The 27,735-nt window shown below is 42.1% G+C and overlaps 2 protein-coding genes across 2 annotated transcripts; both read right to left on the bottom strand.

Moving 5' to 3' along the window:
* Positions 1-246: 246 nt before the first annotated feature.
* Positions 247-10,059, bottom strand: LOC139551804 (zinc finger Y-chromosomal protein 1-like). Its single transcript, XM_071363162.1, has 8 exons — positions 9,740-10,059; positions 4,774-4,870; positions 4,245-4,580; positions 3,948-4,097; positions 3,732-3,839; positions 3,520-3,654; positions 3,222-3,368; positions 247-3,057 (listed from the first exon to the last, which is right to left on the bottom strand). The coding sequence occupies exons 2-8, from the start codon at positions 4,838-4,840 to the stop codon at positions 1,778-1,780; spliced, it is 2,223 nt and encodes a 740-aa protein (XP_071219263.1). The 5' UTR covers positions 4,841-4,870; positions 9,740-10,059; the 3' UTR covers positions 247-1,777.
* Positions 10,060-24,511: 14,452 nt separating this feature from the next.
* LOC139551807 (diamine acetyltransferase 1-like) lies at positions 24,512-27,467 on the bottom strand. Its single transcript, XM_071363166.1, has 6 exons — positions 26,511-27,467; positions 26,279-26,330; positions 26,080-26,163; positions 25,132-25,233; positions 24,956-24,996; positions 24,512-24,792 (listed from the first exon to the last, which is right to left on the bottom strand). Exons 1-6 carry the CDS (start codon positions 26,574-26,576, stop codon positions 24,619-24,621), a joined length of 519 nt encoding a protein of 172 aa, XP_071219267.1. The 5' UTR covers positions 26,577-27,467; the 3' UTR covers positions 24,512-24,618.
* Positions 27,468-27,735: the final 268 nt, after the last annotated feature.

Genomic DNA, 27,735 nt, shown 5'->3' with positions numbered 1-27,735 from the left:
CTAAAGGTGATTCTAATATGTATTGACTCAGGGGTGTGAATTCTTACATCAATTAGATATTTCTGTATTTAATTTCCAATACATTTTCAAAAATGTCTAAAAACATGTTTTCACTTTTATTAAATAAAAAATGTTCAATGTTTTATTCAGGCTGTAACAACAAAATGTGGAATAAGTCAAGGGGTATAAGTACTTTCTGAAGGCACTGTACCTTTTGGTCAATTATTAAAAAGACAAACATGCAGGTAAAATACTTTGCTTTTATTATCTTTTTTCATAGCTTTTTTAACAAATACGTCAAGTACATCCATAACAACACAGTTCTGATTCCTCCTTTTATTTAAGTGTTTACATCTACACACTTTTTACAGATTTGTGTACAAAACAATAATTTACGTCCCATAGAATTCTAGTTACACTGAACTATACAACAAATTTCATGATGATGAAATAAATATAAAAATTATCACAGGGGAAGGAACTGTCGAAGCCAGAGTACAAACATACCACAAGTCTTTACGAGTTACATCTCTCTTCAGGGAACTAATACCGCTCACTGGTCACTGACATAAGTAGATGGGAGAATCTCAATCTCAAAACCCATTGGAGAAGGTCAGAGGGGATGGACCTATGGCTCTCATCCAATAGGTTTTGAGGAGGTGAGGAGCGTGTAATGTTGTGGTCATGAATTAGTGGTACCAGATAGTGTGCATCCTCACCCCGAAGGCCTTGCTGGCGCTGCATCACACTTCAGTCAGGTGTCTGATAATCAAGCTTATTAGGGGTAAAATAATGTGTATAAAGAGGGGTTTATGGGTTTGGAGTTGATACTGCTTACCTGTATATTAGAACCCTCTAACCCGATGGCATGGTTGGCCACATCTAGTATCTCACTGTGTTAAGTGAATCAACTAATAAACCTTCTCTGAAGCCACAGCTTTTACAAATGCCTTGGCTATTTGCTATGATGCAGTCAACTCCTTCACCGGACAGACAGTTCTCCTCAGAACAACGACAGTTCTCAGAATACCAAAGATAAGACAACAGGGAGATGTGGGGTCAGACTACCAGGAAGCACAATAGATACATTAACTGACATCCCTCACAACAGGCATACACACAAGCAAGCACTCAACTACATACAACACACATACTCTTCGTGTCTCAGCGTTCAAAGCATCAGGTATAATTAATGAGTTCATGACTACTGCATTCATAATTCTTAAAATAAATTGGTGGCAAGTGCTATTAGAATTGAGTTAATCTCGACCACTCTGCTCAGTGGATCTGCTTTTTCTCTCAGCAGGTGAGTGTCCATTTTATTGTGTGAATACAAACAGCTTGTAGATCATATTTTATCTTAGTCGTGTGCCAAGTTAAAGTAGGCTTAAAAATCGCCACTTTAATAAAGAACTGATTGTGGCTGTGGAGTAAAAACAATGAATCTACAAAGACCTCAGAGAGACCTGCGACTCTTGCACATTCCGCCATGCAACACTGTCACCAGCAGGGGGACATGCAGATAAAGTGCAAGTCTGTACAGGGCTTTGTCAACTTATTCCATAGGCCTTACACCGGTATATGTACACGTAAATTAATTTTCAGTTGCAGGAAAGTTGGCTTGAGAGTCATTGCGGTAAAAATAATAGATGTTCCCTGTTAATGCAGCAGACACACATGCACACACACTCACACACACACACATTCAATTGATTACGGTGTGGTGGTGGTTGCATTAGTGTTGTTCTGGTGGTATGAAGAGTGGGCAGTGCCAGGATCACTCTGCCTGCACCAAGTCCTTGTGGTGGCGTGCGATATGTTGGTTCTTCTCTGAGGGCCTGCGGAAGCCTTTAGAGCAGATCTCACAGCGGTGGGGGTAGTCTTTTGTGTGGATGGAGATCACATGGCGCTTGAACCCTGAGGCATCCCCACTGCTGTAATCACAGTACTGACACTGGTACACCCTCCTCTCCCTGGGCCCTGTGGCCAAGCCCGCAGCACTAGAACTAGCACCAGGCACCAAAACCTGCTTCTTTGCCACCGGTGCACTGGCAGAGGCAGAGGCAGGGGAAGACCCCAATAAGGTCCTTTTGGCTCCGTTCTTTTCAGGAGAGGCCTGTTGCTCCTTGGTGTGAACCGACAGGATATGGCGACTGAGCACAAAGGGGTCCGCGATCTTGAAGTTGCAGTGCCGGCACTGGTGCAGTTTCTTGGCACGGTGCGACGCCGAGTGCTTCTTCAGTTCAGACGGCCGGTGGAAACCTTTATCGCAGACGGCACATTTGTGGGGGTAGTCCTTGGTGTGCACCGATATGATGTGGCGCTTCAGGTCACTGGAGTTGGAGCTCTTGTGTTCACAGTGGGCACACTGATGGGTTTTGGCCTCCTCGTGTGTCAGCCCGTGCTGCAGCAACTCCTCCTCCTCAGCAAAGGTCTGGAAGCAGCGTTCACACTTGAAGGGCATCTCTTTGCTGTGCTTGGTCTTGACATGCGTCTTCAGGTTGGAGGAATCAGCCGACTTGTAGTCGCAGTAGAGGCAAGAGTAAGGCTTCTCGCCGGTGTGTGTGCGCATGTGTTTCTTCAGCTCGGAGGGGTGCCGGAAACCCTTGCCACATTCCACACAAATGTGGGGAAAGCTCTTACTATGGACGGCCAGCAAGTGGCGATTGAGCAGTCCTTGTTCAGCCGTCTCATAGTCACAGAATTTGCACTTGTGCATCTTGTTGGCCTGTGAAGGCACAGGGCTCTTGGGCTCACGGTGGTGGTGCTGCAGTCGATGGGAGAACAGCGCCGCCTGCTGGTGGAACTCCTTGCCACACACCTCACACTCAAACAGAGCCTTGTTGCTCAGCGTGTGCACCTCCATGTGGTTATGAAGGCTGGCCTTCTTGTTGGTGGTGAAGTCACAGTCCGTGCACTGGTACTTTTTCCTGGTCAGGACATCCTGGTGGTGGTTTTTGGTGTGGCGCTTCAGGAAGCCTCGCGACTTGAACTTCTTGCCACAGAGCATGCAGGGATATACTGTCAGAGGCTGGCCATACGGACCAATGATGATGGCTAGGATGGGAAACAGCGAGAGAGAAGAAAATTAGGACAGATACATGACTCACAGATATCACTTGACGGTGTAAAAACAACAGTATTCAAAAAATTAAACATGAAAACCCAAGCCATAGAATCAGTACCAGATAGTTATTTTGTCCCATCTGACAGCTGTGTACCTGTCTGGACCTGGCGAGGCTCAGCCCTTGTTCTCTTGTTCTTGTTTCGTTGCCTGTTGAGCTTGTCCCCTCCGTCTGATTCGTCAATGTGCAGCAGAGCACTGGCAGCACCGTTTCTGTTCTCACAGCTCTCACTGTCCTCAGAACCTGGAATAACACAGCAAACGTTCGATGCAAATGCACACCTTCTCTCACCCCTGCTAGAGCAGAGATACTTATCACTACAGAGGGCAGGTGAGCAAGAAGACATTATCCACCTTGTTAAACTGTATGTTTGTACATAAAGTGTGTTACTGACCATACGTGGCTGCCCAGGCCACAGGCATGAAGTCCTTGCTGAGAGCCGTGCCGTCGTACGACCGCTCGTGGGTCACTGGTTCCTCACCCCCCACCACCACCTCCATATAAACCTCATCAGATATCTTTGATGAACCTGCAGGGTAACATACTAGTTACAACACAACCATAAAACACACACACACACACACACACACAGAATTGATCACTTACCATGGTCCCCCTGAGACATGTACACCATCTTCTCTCGGAGCGTTCGGCCTGTAGAGTCCGTCAGTGCCACATCCTCTGTGTCTCCATCACTGATGTCCACTGTTTCTCCTACACAGACAACCACACACTGATATAATACTCCTTGGTGATCAACTATTATAGGTTATAGAATCCCTCTTTCCTGAGGTACTAAACATTATTCAAATGTCTCCTTACCCAGGTCATCCTCCCCAGAGTCTGCCTTGAAGATGTACACCTTGATCACCTCCTGGCCGTCCTCATCCTTCTCCACCTCCTGGTCCTCCTCGGCTCCCTCTACAGTCACCTCTGTGCCATCGTCTGACACCATCTTGCCTGCCTCATCCACTGGAGGAAGACGAAAAGAGACAGACAGAGTGAGAGATCCATTCACTACTGGTCATTAGTTTAACTGTAATGTTATCTTTATAAAGAGGCCAGGTGACAGTGGTATTGATGTAGAACTGGAGAGGAGAGAAGCAGCCTGGTACTCACATGAGATCATCAGGTAGTCCCCACAGCCGTCTGTGTCTTGCTCTGGGTCCAGTTCATCCTGGGTATGCCCGTCTGCGACCATCACATCCTCAGGGATGTCCCCCATGGCAACACCTTCGTCCTCCCCCTCCAGTGACATCACACACGTCTCCACAGCAACATCCTCGTCCTCATCGCAGTGCACATACTCAGACACCACGTCCTCAACAGCATCCTGGATTACCAGCTCGTCTGAAGCAAATCCATGCACCGCCATTCCCTCCCCCTCCCCCTCCGACACCAGCACAGTCTCCTGCAGCTCCACCACAAACTCCTCCCCTGCAGCACCACCCTCATCTGGAACACATCAACACAGGAACAGTTGGATATATTCAGCATAGGCCTACATAAACATGCTGCAGAAGACACATTCATGCACTCTTACACAGACAATAACAACAAAAAACTTGGAAGACATGTTAGATTGTTGTGCAGAACAACGAACAGTACAGGGAATTACTTGAATTCGCAAACAAAATGTTGCTATTACCTGATCCATGGAGAATGATTTTAGGCTCTTGGGAATGTAGTGCCAGCCTGGTCTCGTCCTCATCCATTGTCCTTACACCTCATTGGTCACTGCAGCACTGGAGGCAAGAATTGACCAGTCAAATCAGTCACATAGGCCTAATGGCCAACCAAAATGAGTCTACCACAGGGGTGAAACTTTCACTGGGGACGGGGGGAGACATGACCCCAACATATTCTAAAATTCCATTTTTGTTCCCCCCGTTTTATCATTGCTGTGTGATACTAAAAGCGTCATAGGTGTGCTTAAGAACCATGCGGAAGCCTCAGAGCGGTTGGGTAGGTTGTTTGCCGGTTTCAGCAGGCAGGATTTAGGACTGCACGGAAACCACAGAGCGTGCAGGCAGGCTGTATGAAGGCAAAGGTATTATTATAGGACCAGCGCGGTGCTGCTGTCTGCATCTGCTGTGCATTTTCTCCAGGTTGTAAAAGCAAGCAGAGCAGAAACTGGCTACTTTTTATTTGATTGATGCAGCTGGCAAGGTAACTGTCGTTTGACTTAACAGAAAAAATGTATTTATTCCCAGTGCTGAGCTAGTAGTGTAACTGGCATGTAACATGACATGTTTCATACCTCTCAAGAAGTTGTCTGAAGAGAACTAACCAGCTAGCTAGTAGCTGCCACAGCGCTAGCCTCTAGCAATCTGTCAGATAGCAGCATCTAACAGCTGTTCTGTGTATGGAAATGTTTTGTAGCCTTTTTGTCCATTTTCAACAGAAGCAAATTAACTTGCCTAGTTTATGCTAGTTGATGTAGAATTAGAGCTAGTCAAAAGTTGGCTAACGTTAGCTAGCCAGCTCACTAACTTTAGCTATTATTTTTGCCTCAATTACACTAGACCTGAATCAAACGAGGAAACCAGTGACCAAAAATTTTGAGGGACAATATTCAGATTTTTTTTGGACAGCGCAATGTGAGTTTTTATTAGTCAGTACAGCAATGTAACGTTATTGATCTGTCAGTTTCTCTAGCTAATTCCCTACCTTTCACTCTGACACGGTATAAACAGCTCTACAGGCTACACTGTCATGGCAGTCAGTACACAACACTATGCTCATCGTGTCTAAGGAGATCAGATGGTGACAGGTGTCCCAGCAGGATCAGACAGCCAGGGAAGACCAGTTTACAGAGCTCAGGTGAATATTGCAGTATATAAAAATCAGTGAATGGATACAAAGTTCCATCTTCCGTTGATGGGTAGGCTACAGTCTGGGATCTGGGAATAACGGTCATTTCAATTATTGAATCACGGATGCTGTTCTTGGATAATATAATGTATAAATGTACACCAAGGTCATTATTGTTCAAGCCTCGTCTGAGCAGGATCAGATGGTGACAGGGGACTCAGCAGGGTCAGGCAACCAGGGAAGACCAGTCTGACAGCACTGAGGTGAACTTTTGCAGATACAACACTTTATTATCTCTGTGTAGAAAACACTGGACAAGCCAGAAGCTTCATAGATTGAAACTATTTTAAGGCAGTCTGACAAATCTCTAAAGTTGATTTCCAAACAGTATCAAGGCTCGAGAGGCTTTTCCCGATGACACAAAACACTTCAAGCAAAAATGTGAGGAAGACCTGGGAGACACTATTGATGATGATGAATGGATACTGATATGTTTGAATGTCCAGTAATGTTCATTTATAGCGGCTAAGAAATGCATCGCTATTAATTGGAAGGTTGGTTATCTTCCCACAATGTCACAATGGATGGCAGAAATGTCAAGATATGCAATCACTAGTTTTGATTCATTATAAGATTAAGAGTATACTGTGCAATTTTCATAAGGTATGGGTGCCTTATGTGGCATACTGTATGACAAAAGGGGTCTGTATTGAAAACATTCGATTTTTTTAGTTGAGCAGTTGCAAATAGATACTTTTTTTCATGGCACACAAAACACCTGTCTGATTTGAGCCAGTCTCAGTGGACTAAACAATTGGAGGCCACAGGGATGCCAGTCCAAGAATATGAGGATTGTGGCTCAGATGCATAAGGCACATCTCTCTCCAGAATGCGCTGCTCTCTCCCGCCAATTTGTTGGTATTGAATGTTTCATAATTTCATTGTGTGCATTGTTTTCTGTGTATCAATTCCCCATTACATATAATCACCAGTAGTAGCCTACATTTACCGTTAATTCCCATAATTTCTAATCTGCAATGTTTGTTTGGTTATGCTAATTTCTGTTAATGCATTCAATATATTATTATTAGTCATTTACCGTTCTCATTATCAGAGTGGACATCTGTTTTGCAGAACTCACAACTTATGCTACACAAGAGAAACACGTTTTTGTTTATTTAATTCCATTTACGAGTTCTGTCAATTTATTTATCGTCTTTTGTTTGAAACGTTCCTGTCAGTCAAAGTTTAGTAAGGATGCGCACCCGATTACGCATATAGAAGTAGGACTAGTCTACCTGGCCTCTGCACAAATGTAGGCCTATAAATGTGGCCATTTGGGGATGTCTGAGTATTTCTGATTGCCTTAACTCACCACCACTAATGAGCTGTGGCGCTTCTCAAAGCCATTTTCCCCCTCAAACAGCAAGTAAACAAAGTCTGTTTTTATAATCAATTGATAATGACAATATTTCCAGCTCTCCCTTTCGATAACCATTCGGCATGAAAGGGAAAAATTGAATATTCTGATCCAGTGGAAACATTATAAAATATTTGATTACTTCTTATCCCTTGCACAAATAGCCTACAGCTGTGTCTGTCTGGCGCAACTAGAAGGCCCAGAATATTTCATACAATGTTTCAAGTTTGCTAGCAGGAGATTCTGGGCCCAGTTTATACAATGTTTCAAGTTTGCTAGCAGGAGATTCTGGGCCCAGTTTATACAATGTTTCAAGTTTGCTAGCAGGAGATTCTGGGAGACCCAGTTTATACAATGTTTCAAGTTCGTTGCTGACAGGCCATTCGTAGCCAATGTGATTTATTGGATATTTATTTTTATCAGGATATTTTCTACCTGCAGGCTGCAATGTTTTTATGTGTTGGCTTTATGTAGGCTATTTTTACATAGTTGACAATGGCAATAAAAGTTACTTTTAGATTTATATAATTTTTATTTAGATAGAATGTCGATTAACCACAAACAATGATTTTTAGATACAAAGACTGTTATAAATTAAATGAAACTATTCCATGAAAATGAGCATATGCAAATCATAACTGGCACGCAGATTGGTAGATTTTTAAAAATAAATTGGCACTCCAAATGGAAAAAGTTGCCGACCACTGGTATAGCCTATTACTGGCGACTTCAGGAGAGTAACAGCAGAATCTGCGAATACCAGCAGCAGTGGGAGGAAGGGGGTCAGGAAAAAAATAAATTATCTTCTGGTTGGGCTAACTTGATCTCTGGCTCCCTTGAGTCTTAATTATTTAATAAAACAGCGTGCTTAAAGCATCAGACAAGGTTAGTAGCCTACATTAGGGAGGGTGTGTCTGTATAATGGTAAAATACACGTTTAAACATTTTGACTAAATTGATTGGTCGAAAGAAAAGGCTACTCTTGGTTGACCAATATTATTTTTTGTCAGGAACAGCCCTGGTAGAAATACAGGAAATGAGCTTTAGATGCCCCAAACAATCCTGAGGGAGGTCCCCCCTGCCAGTTTATGTCCCATAGTCAAATCCTAAATCTCAAACATATTTTTCTCTCTAACAAGAAGCAATCATGTTACAATGTAACATATATCATTAAGCACATGTATTTCACATCCTGTGAAATGTAGCCATGTCCCAATCTGTCTAGACATCAATTATATTGGTCTGCACTTCATTTGGGGGCAATCTAAACTAGCTAGCTATGTTACTTGGCCTACTGAGGAAGGGTATAGGCAGCGATTAGGCTTATTACATTTATGATAGGAATGGAAATATCATACTTTTGTTGTAATGTGCTTTGACATAACGAGCGACGTTTTCAGCCATGCAAAAACTTGCAATGTGAAGGAATCCATGTGGTTACTCGCCGAAATGCATCGAGACAAAAAGGGTTCGGGCAACGTGCCGTTTAATTTCTCGTCCAATTCACCCACCCCCATGGCCAAATCTGACAGCAGTGGTGTGGCGCACAAGTGTGGGAGCGCGAGACAGGCAGTGCAGCTGCATAATGAGCTGATCAGACTCAAAACCTTTAGCTGGCCTAACATGAAAATAGGAACGAACTCAGTACAAAAACGACTGGTATAATGTATATGTATGCAAGAAAACAACATTTAAGACAAAAGGTCTGCAAGCAAACAATATAAGGACATTTCACTAAATGATCTGGCGGTTGTAGTAAAATGGTTACGTCATACCTAATATAAATCAAACAGTAGCTCGTCTAGCTAAATGTGGTTAATGTTGTTTAAAACAAATGAGAGGCAGCTTTGAGCTAGTTAACTTAAATGGAAACATGAGTTTCATGACAAGAGCCCACACATCCATCCGATAGTCAATATCAATGCATTTTGCTAGCTATTTCGCGAGCCACCTGAAAGGTTTATTGCTATAGGTAACTATGGCGGCTAGCCTGGCTAGCTAACGCCCATTTCCTTCAGTGTTTTCAAAAACAGAAGTACGCCATTTTGTGTTGGAGATCACTGGACAAACATTTTGCCCACTATTGCATAATAATGCATACACGGCATCATATTTGAACATGGTGGCTACTATTGTATTTTGTGGTGGTATCTGACTAGCAGACTAATGTTACCGATGTTTAGAAAAATCCCCTCCCGGATTTTCTAGGCCGTAATTGTGGCCTGCTTAAGGCCTGGGCCCAAATAAGCAAGAAAGGCCCAACTCCTCGTGCGCTTCTCCACTTGTCAGATAGAAAAATAGAATAATGTAAACGCAATCACATATGCAAGGCATTTCATATGCTCCGTGCACATAAAAAAGCGCAAGATAACCTGCTTACCAGATTTTGTAGTACGGGTTGGCCTCTCTCCGTCGCTCGATTTCCAGGCCGTCCGGTTTCCCCAGACTCGGGCAGGATTCAATCGGGAGTTTGCGCTAGCTGGGCGGGCCGCTGAGGCGCAGGGAGGGAGGGGCCGAGACTTTCGAAGCTCCACTGATACTCAGAATCGCTACAGCCCCCAGCTCCGCCAGCACCAAGGCCGCCGTCAGCATTCACGTCACAGCCAGAAAGTCGTAGGAAAATGCGGAAGAAGTCTGGAAACCTAACTGGTAATTGCAGGCAGGCCACGATCAGGGACTCAACACCGCCTCTGTTTGCTTTGCATACCATTTGAAAGACTGGTTTAGTTTGTTCATGTATTGGTTCATTGAACGTCTCTAAAAAAATCAAAAACAAACTGCGAGAACTTTAACTGCTGCCGCCATTTATTAGCAAGATACTGTTATTTTACATCTATATTTAGCCCTGTATAAAACCCTTGGTTTGTTACTACCAGCTTACACTACATGTTAACTTCACGGCTACATATTTGCCAGTGATTGACCACTTGGTTATTTGACACTATTTATTATTACAGTTGATATCCCTTGATCTTCTCTCTTGCCTGAAATGTGATGCCTTTTGAGATAAGAACATATTTTGAATGTAGCAAGAGAGAGACTAGCTGACAGGGGGCTCGATTTCTTCCTGTGCTGAGGGACACGCTCTACCACATGTACGGTAAAAGCCCAGGTCTCGGGTAGAAGCCGTAAAACACTTACACAAACAGTAGCCTATTCCCCAAGAAATGTCTCTGTGCACAAAGCCCCACATGTTAGCAGGGGACACGTACTTCTACAGCACCCATGACACCATAATAATCCCACTAGTGTAGCGGGAGAGAGAACAGCATCTATTGTACAGTTTTACGGTATAGAGGCTACTGCTCTACCACCTGTAATACGAAAGCACAGGCCTCAGCTAAAGGCAATAGACCACTCACAGTCACACACTGTATTACACAAAAATACTTTATACGATTTGTGTGCAAAGAAAGAACAGAAAACTAACCCACCCATATGAGTGGAGCAGGGTAATGCTACCCATAGTCATTTTAATTCTGTATCCTTTAGTCTTTTCCAGTTGAAGTTCTACAGTAGTTCAGGTGGGCATCACATTGTCCAGAGCAAGCTGCCTTGTCCACGAGCAGTTTCACTGCTTCCTCTTCCCACTCAAAATCTGAGAGGGAATCCTCACTGGAGTCTTCCTTCAGTCCCAATGGCACAACTATCTGGGGTGCTTCACAATACTTCCTTCCATGTCTTTTTCTCTTGTCTAATTTTGGGCAGGTTCCATTCTCTAATGGTTGTTTTTTCCCTCTGTTACTTCATTATTCTCATCCTGTAGAAAGATGTAGAAAGAAACTGATCGGGAATCAAGAATGGCTACCAGTACTTGAAAGTGGCTTCTTCTATGTCCTGTTTTCTAATGCACAGTGTATTGATTCATGTAAAAATAACCAAGCAAGTAGAATTTATGGTGTGCATGAATATGTTGGATGTAGACTCACCTTCAGTGTACCCCCAAGGATATACAGATGTGTCTTGCGGGCAGCTGTGGTGCATGCACGGGCAGAGGTGCGAGTTGATGGGAGGGGTATGGAGTTAGTGGCAGGTTGTGAGGGATGGGATGTTGTAGAAACCACAGAAGAGGGTGGTGCAGCAGGAGACCTATGATCAAGTGAAGACTATATTGCAGTCTGTCACGAGTCATAAACCACAGTTACTCAAATAATGTTACACACACAAACCACACACTTACACCCACATGCACACACCCCTCACACCTACGCTGCTGCTAAATTATTATTGATTCGATTTATTACTACCATTCTGCTGCTGTTCATTGATTATTGATTGCCATTACCATTCGTATCTAGATATTTATCCTGCTACTGGTCACTATTACTCCTGTTTACATGTATATACATTATTTTACCATTAGTAAATTACCATAAATATTTATATATTCCCGTTACCAGTCTCTCACACACTCACAATAACACCCCACTCCACTTATGCTGCCATATTGCTTATTATTATTATTATTATTAATCCTGCTACCAGTCACCTAATCCCTGTCTACATGTACCTCAACTACTCTAGTATCCCTGGGCATTGTTCATTTGGTACTGGCACTGACCCTGTATATGTAACAGTTTAACTTTAGTCCGTCCCCTCGCGCGAACCAGGGACCCTCTGCACACATCAACAACAGTCACCCACGAAGCATCGCTCCACAAAAGCCGCGGCCCTTGCAGAGCAAGGGGAACCACTACTTCAAGGTCTCAAAGCGAGTGACGTAACCGATTGAAACGCTATTAGCGCGCACCACCGCTAACTAGCTAGCCATTTCACATCCGTTACATATATACTATACTGAACAAAAATATAAATGCAACATGAAACAATTTCAAAGGTTTTACTGGGTTACAGTTCATATAAGGAAATCAGTCAATTGAAATATATTCATTAGACGCTAATCTATGGATTTCACATGACTGGGGAGCCAGGCCCAGCCAATCGGAATGAGTTTTTCCAGACAAAAGGGCTTTATTACAGACAAAAATACTCATCAGCACCCCCTATGATGATCCCGTAATTGAAGAAGCCGGATTTGGAGGTCCAGGGCTGGCGTGGTTACTCATGGTCTGCGGTTATGAGGCCGGTTGGACGTATTGCCAAATTTTCTAAAATGGAGGCGGCATATGATAGAGAAATGACAGCTCTGGTGGACATTCCTGCAGTCAGGAAGCCCATTGCATGCTCCCTCAAAACTTGAGACATCTGTGGTATTGTGTTGTGTGAAAAACTGCACATTTTAGAGTGGCTTTTTATTGTCCCCAGCACAAGGTGCACCTGTGTAATGACCATGCTGTTCAATCAGCTTCTTTATAAGAATTTGTTCTTTAAGAATTTGTTCTTAACTGACTTGCCTAGTTAAATAAAGGTAAAAAAAATAAATAAAAAAATAAAAATAAATAAAAAATATATATAAAAAAATATGCCACACCTGTCAGGTGAGTGGATTATCTTGGCAAATGATAAATTCTCACTAACAGGGTTGTAAACAAATTTGTGGTCAAAATTTGAGAGAAATTGTGCTTATGGAACATATCTGGGATCTTATATTTCAGCTCATGAAACATGGGACCAACACTTTACATGTTGCGTTTATATTTTTGTTCAGTATACAGTATATACAGTGCCTTCAGAAGGTATTCACACCCCTTTACTTTTTCCAAATGTTGTTGTTTTACAGCCTGAATTTAAAATGTATTAAATTGAGATTTTGTGTCACTGATCTACACACAATACCACATGTCAAAGTGGATTTTTTTTGTTGAATTTTGTACAAATTAATAAAAAATGAAAAGCTGAAACGTCTTGAGTCAATAAGTATTCAACCCCTTTGTTATGGCTAGCTTGAATAAGTTCAAGAGTAAAAATGTGCTTAACAAAATCACAATAATAAATTCTGTGTTCAATAAAAGTGGTTCATGTGATTTTTGAATGACTAGCCCATCTCTATACCCAACACATACAATTATCTGTAAGGTCCCTCATTCGAGTAGTGAATTTCAAGCACAGATTCAAGCACAAAAACCAGGGAGGTTTTTAAATGCTTCGCAAAGCAGGGCACCAATCGGTAGATGTGTAAAAAACTTTAAAAAACAGTGCTTCCTAACTCAATTGCTGGAGAGGAAGCAAACTGCTCAGGGATTTCACCATGAGGCTGATGGTGATTTTAAAACAGTTACAGAGTTTAATGGTTGTGATATGAGAGAACTGAGGATGGATCAACAACATTGTATTTACTCCACAATACTAACCTAAATGACAGAGTGAAAAAAGGGAGCCTGTACAGAATATAAATATTCCAAAACATGCATCCTGTTTGCAACAAGGCACTTAATTGAAGTAATACTGGAAAAAAATGTGGCAAAGAAATGTACTTTCTGTCCTGAATACAAAGTGTTGTTTTGGGGGGAAATTCAACACAACACATCACTGAGTACCACTCTTCATATTTTCAAGCATTGTGGTAGCTACATCATGTTATGGGTATGCTTGTCATCAGCAAGGACTAGGGTTTTTTGGGGATAAAAAGAAACGGAATAGAGCTAAGCACAAGCAAAATCCTAGAGGAAAACCTGGTTCAGTCTGCTTTCCAACAGACACTGGGAGATGAATTCATCTTTCAGCAGGACAATAACCTAAAACACAAGGCCAAATCTAAGATGGAGTTGCTTACCAAGACGACATTGAATGTTCCTGAGTGGCCTAGTTACAGTTATGACTTAAATCGGTGTAGAAATGTATGGCAAGACTTGAAAATGGCTGTCTAGAAAATATCAATAACTAACTTGACAGAGCTTGAAGAATTTAAAAAAGAATATCGGGCAAATATTGTACAATTCATGTGTGCAAAGCTATTAGAGACTCAAAGACTCACAGCTGTAATCGCTGCCAAAGGTGTTTCTAACATTGACTCAGGGAGGTGAATACTTATCTAATCAAGATTTGTTTTTATTTTTCATTAATTTGTAATAAATGTTAGCATTACATTACAGAATATTTTGTGTAGATCGTTGACCAAAAATGACAATTAAATCTATTTGAATTCCACTCTAAAACAAAAGAAAATGGAAAATATCAAGGGCTGTGAATACTTTCTGAAGAGACTGTAGCTGACATTCTCCAGTTTTGTCACGCCCTGACCTTAGAGATCCCTGTTTATTCTCTATATTTTTTCTAGAAAGAGTCTTGGTCATTCCAAACTTCTTCAATTTAAGAATGATGGAGGCCACTGTGTTCTTGGGGACTTTCAATGCTGCAGACATTTGTTGGTACCCTTCCCCAAATCTATGCCTCGACACAATCCTGTCTCAGAGCTCTACGGATAATTCCTTCGACCTCATGGCTTGGTATTTGCTCTGACATGCACTGTCAACTGTGGGACCTTATATAGACAGGTGTGTGCCTTTCCAAATCATGTCCAATCAATTTAATTTACCACAGGTGGACTCCAATCAAGTTGTAGAAACATTTCAAGGATGATCAATGAAAACAGGATCCACCTGAGCTCAATTTCGAGTCTCATAGCAAAGGGTCTGAATACTTACAGTACCAGTCAAAAGTTTGGGCACACCTACTCATTCAAAGGTTTTTCTTTATTTTTCTATTTTCTACATTCTAGAATAATAGTTAAGACATCAAAGCAATGAAATAACACATATGGAATCATGCAGTAATCAAAAAATTGTTAAACAAATCAAAATATATTTTATATTTGAGATTCTTCAAAGTAGCCACCCTTTGCCTTGGTGACAGCTTTGGACATTATTGGCGCTACCTGCTCGAATGCATAGTGCCAACTGTAAAGTTTGGTGAAGGAAGAATAATGGTCTAGGGCTGTTTTTCATGGTTCGGGCTAGGCCCCTTAGTTTCAGTGAAGGTAAATCTTAAGGCAACGGCATACAATGACATTCTAGACGATTCTGTGCTTCCAACTTTGTGGCAACAGTTCGGGGAAGGTCCTTTCCTGTACTGGCCTGCACAGAGCCCTGCCCTCTACCCCGTCGAACACCTTTGGGATGAATTGGAACGGCGACTGCGCGCCAGGCCTAAATACCCAACATCAGTGCCCGACCTCACTAATGCTTTTGTGGCTGAATGGATGCAAGTCCCTGCAGCAATGTTCCAACATCTAGTGGAGAGCCTTCCAAGAAGATTGGAGGCTGTTGTAGCAGCAAAAGGGGGACCAACTCCATATTAATTCCCATGATTTTGGAACAAGATGTTCGATGAGCAGGTTTCCACATACTTTTGGTCATGTAGTGTATCTAGGTGAGACATTTAACAACAAAGGCAGACTTGATCATGTGCGCATCGTCTTGTATAATGAATATATGGCCCCTTACCCATATTTCATTATCCACTCCTGCAATGTTGTTAGGCTACTGACTTGTTTGAGAAGAGTTGCTAAAGGACGATTAGAATACTGACTTCACGAGCCAATGTCAAATCCACCTTTCCTGAGCTAATGAGCACTGGAAAAAGACCACAAAAACTTTACAGTAAACTGATTGTCGACATTTGCATTCTGCTATTTGTTAAATAACAAGTTACTATCAAGTAATTATCAGGTTATTCATTGGCTTTATTATGAGAGCACCGGCCTATAGTAGATGAACCAGAACTGAGGGAAGGTAACAAGTACAGATTGGAATGCAGCCAGAGAAGCAGCATGTTCCCTCAGACACCGTAGGTACTTGAAGCTTGGCACCGCAAAAAAGGATCATGTACAAGGTGAGAATATAAACTTTATTTACTACGTAACAACTAAATCACTTGCATTAATGTATGTGGTCTCCAGTCCACATAGATTTATTGTCGTGTTTTTTTTTTTTTTTTTTTAATTGAATAGCGATCTGTTTCATAAAAAAAATATTTAGGGGACTCGAACTCCCGGTGACGCACCAGAGGCTTTTAAGAACAGCGAGCCAGATACCAGACTGTCAAGGGCATTGCATTGCAGGAAATGCATAATGTAGTATAAAACCTATAATAAAAAAATACATTTAAAAATGCAGTATGTCGGGCACATTAATAACCAACTGAACAACGTTAACTCCTTCTGGCGCTGTAAAGTAGCCAATATGTCACCAGTAATCCATAGCCAGCTAATGTAAAAAGTGAATAAACTCGCTTAGTTCGTTTTTCACACGTGTTATTTAACCAGTGAGTTTACCATTTTGTCATCTTGTTGCTACAGTGTGGAAATGCTTTAGGCTATGATGTGATTGCTAGAAGTTCATGAACTGGACAGACACTCGATAAACCGGTAAATGTGTGTAGCTATCAAGTCCCCACTTAATGGGATTAACAATACACTTATTTGACACTAGATGGCAACATAGTTTTTTGGTAAATCTTAAGGGCCTCAATTCTCAATTTTATTACAACTTCTAGCTTCTACTCCTAGGGTGTTTGCAGGTCTGAATGGACTGTTGGACCTGTGAAACGTTCAACATTGGGATGGCTCCATTGAGCCCTCCAATAGTAGGTCTCAGCTGCAAAATGTAATATTTTAGCCAAATATTTGGAAAGTATTTATTCGGTATTCAATTGTTTTTTTCCCCTTTAATTTTCATACTTAATATTAATGAAAGCAATATTCACATTATCTAAAATGTGTGTCTGTGTGTTCATGTGTTTGACCTTTGCACACAAGCACGAGCCAAGTCTATAATCCACAGATCAGTGTGTCAAACTAAATTCATGTAAATTATTGACTCAGTCAAAAAAAGAAAAAAAACCTGAAGAGCTTCCAATACATATTTTTGTTATTATGTGTTTCAGAAAGAGATCAAAACTTTGTGAAATTGAGTGTGTTGTGTAAATGTTTCTTTGTTCCAAAATGTGACATGTGTGTTTGCTTATCTTCAGGCTATGCTGTAGAGTGGATATGCTCTCAACTGCAAAACGTGAATAACAGCCTTGAGACCTACCATTTCTCTGAGAGTGTAGACCAAACTGTTGATGTCCCAGTTGTTCTGTGTCTCCTCAGGTAGCAGGGGTGGCTGCTGTGCCTGTAACTCTCAGCCTGATGTCAGGTACTGTGTTTGCTGCCGCCGAGGACAAGCCCAATGTCACCTTAAATACAAATGAGGTACTGCATTGTGCACAGAATCACACTTTCTGAAGTCTGTCAGCATACTTCCTGTCTGAGGCAAGCCAACATTGGTATGAGGTAACTGACCCATGTAAAATGTTGTTTGTTACAGCTCTCCCTCTACACTACACCGCAGCAGAAGTTCCGCAATGTGGAGCCAGGTGTTACCACTCTAAGGAAACTGGCAGAGCCATATGTTACTTGGTGTCAGGTACATTGATAACCCTACTCACCAGTGAGCTACTGGGTGACAGTCATTATTTCCTTTGTTAGGAACAGTCTTTCCTCTCAGAAAATAAAGACAGTTGTTGGGTGTTTGTTTAGATATGTAATTCTAGGGAAGATTCATAATGTCTGATAGCCCAGCCTCACTGCATAGACCCAAAATAACTTCACATGGGCACTGAAATGTGAAATGTTTTTTCCATGCTTTACATTATCATCCCAGCTGCTTTTACATATTTTACAATGCACCCTTTTTTCTGTGACCTCCAAAGATTTACTATGATTAGTTGTGACCGGTAAATATTAACTACAGTAGGTCTCACTAGTGTCATTCATCTAAATTTTTCTTTGCGTATTGAGTATCCACAGTAATTATTTTCCCAGAGACCAGTTAATATTTACTGGTATTCCTATGTGTCTACAGCAGGGTTTCTTCAACTATGGGTCGGGACCCAATGTGGGCTCTGGGCATATGAAATGTGGGTCGTGAGTTATACATCTATAATAACACACTCTTAGTTATACATCTATAATAACACACTATTTGTTCTTAATTTGGGTCGTTGGAGGAAGATTTTGGGTAATGGGAGCACAGTACATTTCTAATTTGGGTCTCGAGCTGAAAAAGTTTAAGAACCCCTGGTCTAGAAATACTGTACATTGTGTTTCACCAAGGTCAGTTTATTTTTATTTATTTTTATTTCACCTTTATTTAACCAGGTAGGCTAGTTGAGAACAAGTTCTCATTTGCAACTGCGACCTGGCCAAGATAAAGCAAAGCAGTTCGACACAAACAACACAGAGTTACACATGGAATAAACAAACATACAATCAATAATACAGTAGAAAAGTCTATATACAGCATGTGCAAATGAGGTAGGATAAGAGAGGTAAGGCAATAAATAGCAAAGTAATTACAATATAGCAATTAAACACTGGAATGGTAGAATGTGCAGAAGATGAATGTGCAAGTAGAGATCCTGGGGTGCAAAGGAGCAAGATAAATAAATAACAGTATTGTCACGATCGTCGTAACTTTGTATAGAGGACCAAGGCGCAGCATGATAACAATACATCTTCCTTTATTAAGAAGACGAAACAAACGAACAAAAACAACAAACAGACGACCGTGAAGCTATACAAACAAATAGTGCTGACACTAAACATAGACAATTACCCACAAAAGCCTACTGCCTATGGCTGCCTTAAATATGGCTCCCAATCAGAGACAATGAATGACAGCTGTCTCTGATTGAGAACCATTCAGGCAACCATAGACTTACCTAGACACCTACACTCAACACAAACCCATACACTCTCCCAAAACCCCCTATACCATACAACCACCCCAGACGAGACAACTATACACAAACATCCCCCCTGTCACACCCTGACCTAACCAAAATATTACAGAAAACAAAGATAACTAAGGCCAGGGCGTGACAAGTATGGGGATGAGGTAGATTGGATGGGCTATGTACAGGTGCAGTGATCTGTGAGCTGCTCTGACAGCTGGTGCTTAAAACTAGTGAGGGAGGTAAGAGTCTCCAGCTTTAGTGATTTTTGCAGTTCGTTCCAGTCATTGGCAGCAGAGAACTGTAAGGAAAGGCGGACAAAGGAAGAATTGGCTTTGGGGGTGACCAGTGAGATATACCTGCTGGAGCACGTGCTACGGTTGGGTGCTGCTATGATGACCAGTGAGCTGAGATAAGGCGGGGCTTTACCTAGCAGAGAGTTGTAGATGACCTGGAGCCAGTGGGTTTGGCGTCGAGTATGAAGCGAGGGCATACAGGTCGCAGTGGTGGGTAGTATATGGGGCTTTGGTGACAAACGGATGGCACTGTGATAGACTGCATCCAATTTGTTGAGAACAGTGTTGGAGGCTATTTTGTAAATTACATCGCCGAAGTCGAGGATCGGTAGGATGGTCAGTTTTATGAGGGTATATTTGGCAGCCTGAGTGAAGGATGCTTTGTTGCGAAATAGGAAGCCGATTCTAGATTTAATTTTGGATGGGAGATGTTTAATGTGAGTCTGGAAGGAGACTTTACAGTCTAACCAGACACCTAGGTATTTGTAGTTGTCCACATATTCTAAGTCAGAACCGTCCAGAGTAGTGATGCTGGACGGGCGGCCAGGTGCGGGCAGCGATCGGTTGAAGAGCATGCATTTAGTTTTACTTGCATTTAAGGGCAGTTGGAGGCCACGGAAGGAGAGTTGTATGGCATTGAAGCTCGTCTGGAGACACTAACACAGTGTCCAAGGAAGGGCCAGAGGTATACAGAATGGTGTCATCTGCGTAGAGGTGGATCAAAGAATCACCAGCAGCAAGAGCGACATCATTGATGTATACAGAGAAGAGAGTCGGCCCGAGAATTGAACCCTGTGGCACCCCCATAGAGACTGCCAGAGGTCCGGACAACATGCCCTCCGATTTGACACACTGAACTCTATCAGAGAAGTAGTTGGTGAACCAGTCGAGGCAGTCATTTGAGAAACCAAGGCTGTTGAGTCTGCCAATAAGAATGTTGTGATTGACAGAGTCTAAAGCCTTAGCCAGGTCGATGAATACGGCTGCACAGTAATGTCTCTTATCGGTTGCGGTTATGATATCGTTTAGTACCTTGAGCGTGGCTGAGGTGCACCCATGACCAGCTCTGAAACCAGATTGCATAGCGGAGAAGGTACGGTGGGATTCGAAATGGTCGGTAATCTGTTTGTTAACTTGGCTTTCGAAGACCTTAGAAAGGCAGGGTAGAATAGATATAGGTCTGTAGCAGTTTGGGTCTACAGTGTCTCCCCCTTTGAAGAGGGGGATGACCGCGGCAGCTTTTCAATCTGGGAATCTCAGACGATATGAAAGAGAGGTTGAACAGGCTAGTAATAGGGGTTGCAACAATTTCGGCAGATCATTTTAGAAAGAGAGGGTCCAGATTGTGATTTGTAAGGGTCCAGATTATGCAGCTCTTTCAGAACATCAGCTATCTGGATTTGGGTGAAGGAGAAGTGCGGGAGGCTTGGGCGAGTTGCTGTGGGGGGTGCAGGGCTGTTGACCGGGTTAGGGGTAGCCAGGTGGAAAGCATGGTCAGCCGTAGAAAAATGCTTATTGAAATTCTCAATTATAGTGGATTTATCGGTGGTGACAGTGTTTCCTAGCTTCAGTGCAGTGGGCAGCTGGGAGGAGGGGCTCTTATTCTCCATGGACTTTACAGTGTCCCAGAACTTTTTTGAGTTTGTGCTACAGGATGCAAATTTCTGCTTGAAAAACCTAGCCTTAGCTTTCCTAACTGCCTTTGTATATTTGTTCCTAACTTCCCTGAAAAGTTGCATATCACGGGGGCAGTAAATCTGTACTGCGCATTTCACATGGATGAATCCATGCTGCAATCGATAATCATTGCACGTGTTGGAATGATTTTGTCTGTTTGCTGTGAAGTGTTAGTCGTGATTGTGCTGCTCTGCTTCTGCCCCTGTGATCACACCAAGCTGCCCTTTTAGCAAACAAGCCATTCGGCAGTGGAAAAGGTTCAGGTACTCCCCATAGCCACAAACACATACACTTGTGTACACACACACACACACACACACACACACACACACACACACACACACACACACACACACACACACACACACACACACACACACACACACACACACACACACAGAGAGAGAGAGAGAATCATCAGACTCACAGAGGGGGATAAAGATTAAGCTGATTAGTTAATTCTAAGAGACTGGTAAAGTACTCTGAAAAGAATGTAAAAATTCTGACGCATGCCAGACCTTACAATGCCTGGATAGGTCTTTTTTTTGTATCAGCTAACCACATCATATGTTTTAGCAATCTGTGAGTCGATGACACACTCAAGCATTGGTTGATGCGTGCAATGTCTGAGCAGGGTAACGCGACATCTGTGTTTGTCACTGTGATCACTGTTTCTTAGTTGCCCTTCTGACCTCTTCCCCATTGGCTCTTTCAGTCCAGAGATAAGCAGCTCATTAACATACAGCACATGTTTGTCAGTACAGTGCCTTGGCTGGAACTTTATTGGTAGTTGTTCTTGTACAGTGCAGAATGTCTTTACAATGGGTCAAGGGTACACAAAGTGCTGTTGTTTGATGTTTAACTCGAGCACTCTACTGGATAACAGAATGGCCAGTGCTTTAGGCCCACAGAACTGGATGAGGTTTCTGGGGGCATGGCAGTCCTACCACTAGTTATACTACCAGTATAACCATCACAGTACAAACAACGTAAAGCATCACAGTAAACTTAAATTGAAGACTATTCGGCAAGAGCATATTTACTATGAAATATCGTATTATCATGTTATCATATTATTAAATGTGAACTTATTCTTTAACAATTAAAAATAAGCATTTATCCATTCTTGAATGGCTCTCAAGGTGCAGACATTGGGTGATATTAGCGGATGTATGTTACATGTTCACTGTACTGTCCTCTCCTGTGGGGTTCAGGGTGCTATTGTAAAAGTGAAGCCCAAGGTTGAAAGTGCCATCCAATTAGGAAGTGGTAAGAAAACACACGCCCCGTGATACACACAAAGTGCACACATTACTCATTATTGTGGTCCTGTGTGGCTCAGTTGTTAAAGCATGGTGCTTGCAACGCGTGGGTCAAATTCCCACTGGGGCCACTCAGACGTGACTGTTTAATAGTCACTTTGGATAGAAGCATCTGCAAAATGGCATTTATTATTATATTCATACACTGCAATGTACACCCATTTGTACAATTAGAATATCAGTTTCAGTTTGCTACCAGAGTTATTTTCTGTACTTTCAGAGACCTTCACATTCCTACAAAACCCTCTTTCTTGGACTCTTTCTTGCAAGAGTTATTAGTTTTGAGTTTGGATGACGAGTACCCTGTTTTTGATCTCCATTGTGTGTTTGGGTTTATCCACTTTGTCTCTGTGTTTAAGAAAACACTGTGTATCAGTCAGTCTCTGGGCTAGAGTCTGGTCTAGCGGTAGAGCTGTTGCCTCCAGACCATATCAAATATCAGGCCTACTACTGCTTCCTGTTGCCCTATCCGGTTTTCCCTTTCTTGCTTCTAATCTATCTCCTTGAATAAAAATAGTCTGTGGTCCTCTCTTGTGTCTCCTAGGCTCAAGGGTGAAGAAGCTCATCTACCCTACATGGCTGATGGCTGCGGGATACTCTATGTACTACCCCCAAGCGGCCGCATCAATCGCCAAGGTGAGTGTGTTGTTTTTATTTGTACTTGCACGTGTGGGAGAAAATGAATATTGTTCCATGCCAAGATGTAGTGTTGTAGGGTAATCTTGCGATGTTCAGTTCTCAATGTACAGTATACTGTTGTGTTTAAGCCTATTTTTCCTTCCCACAGAACACAGGAGACTCGTTGTACGATTTCGCCCTGCAGGGCTACGTTAACGTAGAGAAAGTTTTCAAGTCCGCCACCACACCAGTAGAGGGGAAGATGAGCTCATCCTGTCAGGTCCAAAACTAGTACAGATTATCTAAGGCACAGCATCGCAGTGCTAGAGGCGTCACTACAGACCCTGGTTCAATACCGGGCTGTATCACAACCGGCCGTGATCGGGAGTCCCATAGGGCGGCGCACAATTGGCCCAGCGTCATCCGGGTTAGAGGGTTTGGCCGGGGTAGACCGTCATTGTAAATAAGAATTTGTTCTAAGTGGACTTGCCTAGTTAAATAAAGGTTACAAAAATGTGTAATGGGTTATCAAGTCTGAATTTTCACATGCTGCCATGGTTTCTTTCACAGCCAATGAAAAAAAATAAAAAATTAGGAAAACAGCCCAGCTGCATAGTCCAAACCCTGATCACAGCAGCTACACCAAACCTGAACATTTCTGCACAATACCAGTCTTCCAGCGCCTAACACCTTCATTGACCTGGTGTTCAATTAGCCTCTTGATCAGCCTGCAGACGTATGGAACACCCCAATCACTTGTCACTTAATGTTGTCAACTCATGATAAATATTTGTGATAGCACAAAACAAAATCAGTGTACTTTACATATCAGGTGCTTATGCTAAAATATTATTGCAGCTAAAGGCTTATGACTTCTCTTTTTTCAGATAAGGTGTGATAGGATCATTGACAACAAAACAAGATTAGCAGTCTTCCCAGGTATAACAGGTCCAGCTCCCTGTATGCTACTGTACATCATGGTTAGGCTCGCTCCCATCTGCAACTCTTATGACCTGCTTCTGCGATAGCCCAGTGTTTCTCTGGCATTTACCCAGGATGGGGTAGGACCGGTCACTTATGTTATAAAATTGATGTATTGAAAGTTCAACTTTGTGATTTAAATGTACTGTATTTATGTTGACCTGAAACTGTATCTATTGACAAAATTGCTTTTTTACAGTAAAACTAAAGGCCACAAAAATACTGTAAAGGCACCCTAGGCATGTGTGAGGACAAATTAGTGAAAAAAAAAACACTTGTTTGACAAGACATTTAAGAGCTCTGTCCTTCCATAAACAAGCCCCCACTTCTCTGAGCAAGACGTTATCATTGGTAGAAAAACGTTGCTTTCGAAACTTCTTATAACCTATAGAAAACATGCCAATTCCTCTATGTTCCAGTACACAATCACATGACTAGCTGATGTCAGCATAGTTCTTGGGTGGGGTTAAATGTGTAAGACACATTTCAGTTGAATACATTCAGTTGACTAGGTATCCCCCTTTCTCCTTGATGAAGGAAGGTCACTCACAACCATTCAGACACAAATAAATTAAACTTGCTGACTTCTAGTTATAAAAAACCCAGATATATAACCAGTCCTGTATGAAGAACTTTAACAAATATTGTTTTTGTATTTAATGATACACATAAAAAATAAAAAAAAAAAGAAGAACATTGACAATGGAGTCAAAGGGGAAGGCTTTGCCGTCAGTAATCATTTGCTGAATTTAGCGCTTCTTGGTAGAAATCTTAACCAGGTCATCCTTCTCAATCGCATAGAGTCGCCAGCCCTCCTCATCAGACAGGTCTGAGGCTCCACGGCGCTTGTAGAACTCTATGGACGGCTTGTTCCACTCTGCCACGATGAAGTGCATGCTACTGCAGCGAGTCTTAACTGCCGTCTGTTGAAGGGAGGACAATAAAGTTAGACAGGACAGGGTCATCATATAGCCTGAGACTGTTCCATAGACTGGACTTATCTAAATGATGTATAGGCTCGACTTTTTCATGTTTTGGAAAAGCAAATGTCCTTCCAGTGAATTGATTGCAAAAAAGTAGACTTACCCCACTCAGAAGCTTCAGGATATCTGACCCAATACCATAACCTGAGAGAAAACAGGATCAAAGATTAGATTGATGTTTAAGCCCTGGATCCATGGATCCTGATTCAGTTGCCTTGCCTTCAATGCAAATAACACAACATATTTTAGGAAAAGACTCACAGAGTAGACAATACTTACCCCTGAACTCCTTCATCACATAGAAGTCCTCTAAGTAGAGCAGCTTTCCAATCCAGGGGTCATAGGTGAAGTAGTACATGGCAAACCCAATGACAGTGTATCCTAAAAGTGAAAACATCCACATCAAAACCAACAAGGAAGTATGTGTAAAACTACTAGGACTTGATGCTAAACCCCACTGGGCTTATTGTGTGTGATAATGAAGAATACTTGGTCATGGTCAGTCAGGAAAATCTATGGGGCCTAGTTATGATATAACTTGGAGGTGTTTGAGAATTTATAAGTTGACATTCCAAACCACATCATGATTAATATCAGAGTCCATGCTTGGCCAGGTTGGTCCTTGAGATGCATCATGCTCTTGTAACGGATGTGAAATGGCTAGCTAGTTAGCGGTGGTGCGCGCTAATAGCCTTTCAATCGGTGACGTCACTTGCTCTGAGACCTTGAAGTAGTGGTTCCCCTTGCTCTGCAAGGGCCGCAGATTTTGTGGAGCGATGGGTAACGATGCTTCGTGGGTGACTGTTGTTGATGTGTGCAGAGGGTCCCTGGTTCGTGGCGAGGGGACGGACGTAAAGTTAAACTGTTACACTGCAAGGTTGTCCGAGTTGAAACTGGACTTTGAGTTATGCACACCAACACTGCACTTTTTTGGGGGAGAATTTGAAGGGAAACGCCACTCAAACGCATATTGCATCATCCCAATGATGGCCGGTGACACTTTGCTTCTTGAACGGCCAATATCTTGACAACTTGCCTGTTGACATGAAAACTTGTTGGGACTATATAAACATTGGACTAATGTAAAAATAAAAATAGAGTTTGAGTGGATTTTCCCTTGAATGATTTAACCGTTGCACTATTTCCTTACAAACGGTCATTGAAATGTGTGTGTGGTGTGAGCGAGAGAGAGCGAGAGCGTGGAAACAGAATTACAACATATTTTACCATCTGAGCTCTGATGATCCTCAGGGACTTCCGCGACGACGCAATGGTAGAACGGATGATCCCCAAAGCCGTCCTCAAGTAGTTCTAAAGTAAATGATGAGGACATTTATGAAGAGACTTCGGATTTGTTTGGACATTTGGGGAAACACTTCATATGGTCACAATAGGCCAAACAAACACAGGCCTAAAAGTAGACTACCTTTCTCTGTCAAGATGACCTGCTCCTCCATTTCTTCAAATTTAGCAAGTTCCTGGAAATATAGGCAATGAAAAAAACAATCCTTATAGTTAATAAAAACATTGTTAGTTAAATATTTCACAATAATTGAGAAATATGCCTAGGCTTTTTTTTTTAAAGAACAAGAAACTTTTATATTTTAGATACATTTCTACACAAATCCTTAAACACAGGGAATGGAACCTCCTTTTACCTTTATGAGTCGCAATATGTCTGACACGTCCTTGGGCTCAGCTTTCCGTAATATACATTTGGACATTTTCTTCTTTTACTCTTTTTTCCTTTTCTTACAAGTCCTCGGAATGTAAAAAGAAGCAAAATCTGTTTCTTCATCCGCTTCTCAGGAGTTCCCCCCCGCAATAAGTTTAGGATTCCAGCTCGTGCGGAATTACATTCGCCTAGGTCGCAGGCAGCGCAATACCGTTCTAGAGCGCTTTACCCCTTTTTATACGCACTTCGTAAACATGTCACAATCCCATCCGAATGACTAAACGGTCGTCACTAGTTACCCCAACCACAAAGTCATTTCTAAAATGAATCTTCTTAAAATGTGATTTTAAACCTAACCTTAACCACATTGCGAACTTTGTGCCTGACCCTAACCTTAAATGAAGACAAAAAAGCTCAAATGTTGTTTTCATACATTTTTACGATAAATTGCATTTAGAATTTGTGGCTGTGCTATCTAATGGCAATCAGACTAAACGGTAAAATAGCCGAACAACGTCATAGGGTCTCTGCCGTCCATGACTCATTGGGTGTGTGCGTTCAGCAATGCCGCGTTCAAGTACTTGTCAGAATTAGGAAACTCAGAAACGTTAGTGGTTTTCTAACAGCAAGGCTCAGATCAACATGGCAATGTCAACAAACATTTATAAACAATAAGTTGTCTTTACAAAATGTCGAAATAAACTTTTCTATACCCCCATATCACACACACTCAAACTGAAAACATGACGTGCGTACAATTGTTTCAGAGGGGTATCCCCTGTAGCTTTTAGAATCACAGCAAAGTTGGTTCCTGTTTCAATCACGTCAAAGAGTATCTATTATATTGACAAGATAGTTGAGTGACCGCTCCAACATTGGAAATACAAGTCCTCAAAAGATGGAAGGCAGGCGAGATCAGATGGGACCATTCTAGCAAATGAGAGGGCAGACATACTGTGAACAGGCACAACTAAGTAGTTTTTCTCAAATTTGCAGGAATGCCACGTACATCCACTCATATCAGTACATTTGTAAACAGCCTAAACATTGCAAACCTCTATTGGATCAAATAGGCCTAATGTAATTCAACACTCATTGACCTCCACAGGAAAAAAATCTCCACTTGGTCTGCTTATTTTACACGGACAGATTTTGGGGTAAATCCTCTCACTTCGCCTCTTCCTCCTTTTGGGTTATTTGAATCAGCT

Source organism: Salvelinus alpinus, chromosome 24 (assembly GCF_045679555.1).
Source record: "Salvelinus alpinus chromosome 24, SLU_Salpinus.1, whole genome shotgun sequence".
Classification (NCBI taxonomy): Eukaryota; Metazoa; Chordata; class Actinopteri; order Salmoniformes; family Salmonidae; genus Salvelinus; species Salvelinus alpinus.
The sequence above is the reverse complement of the archived record's forward strand: the minus strand, read 5'-3'. Positions and strand labels throughout refer to the sequence as shown.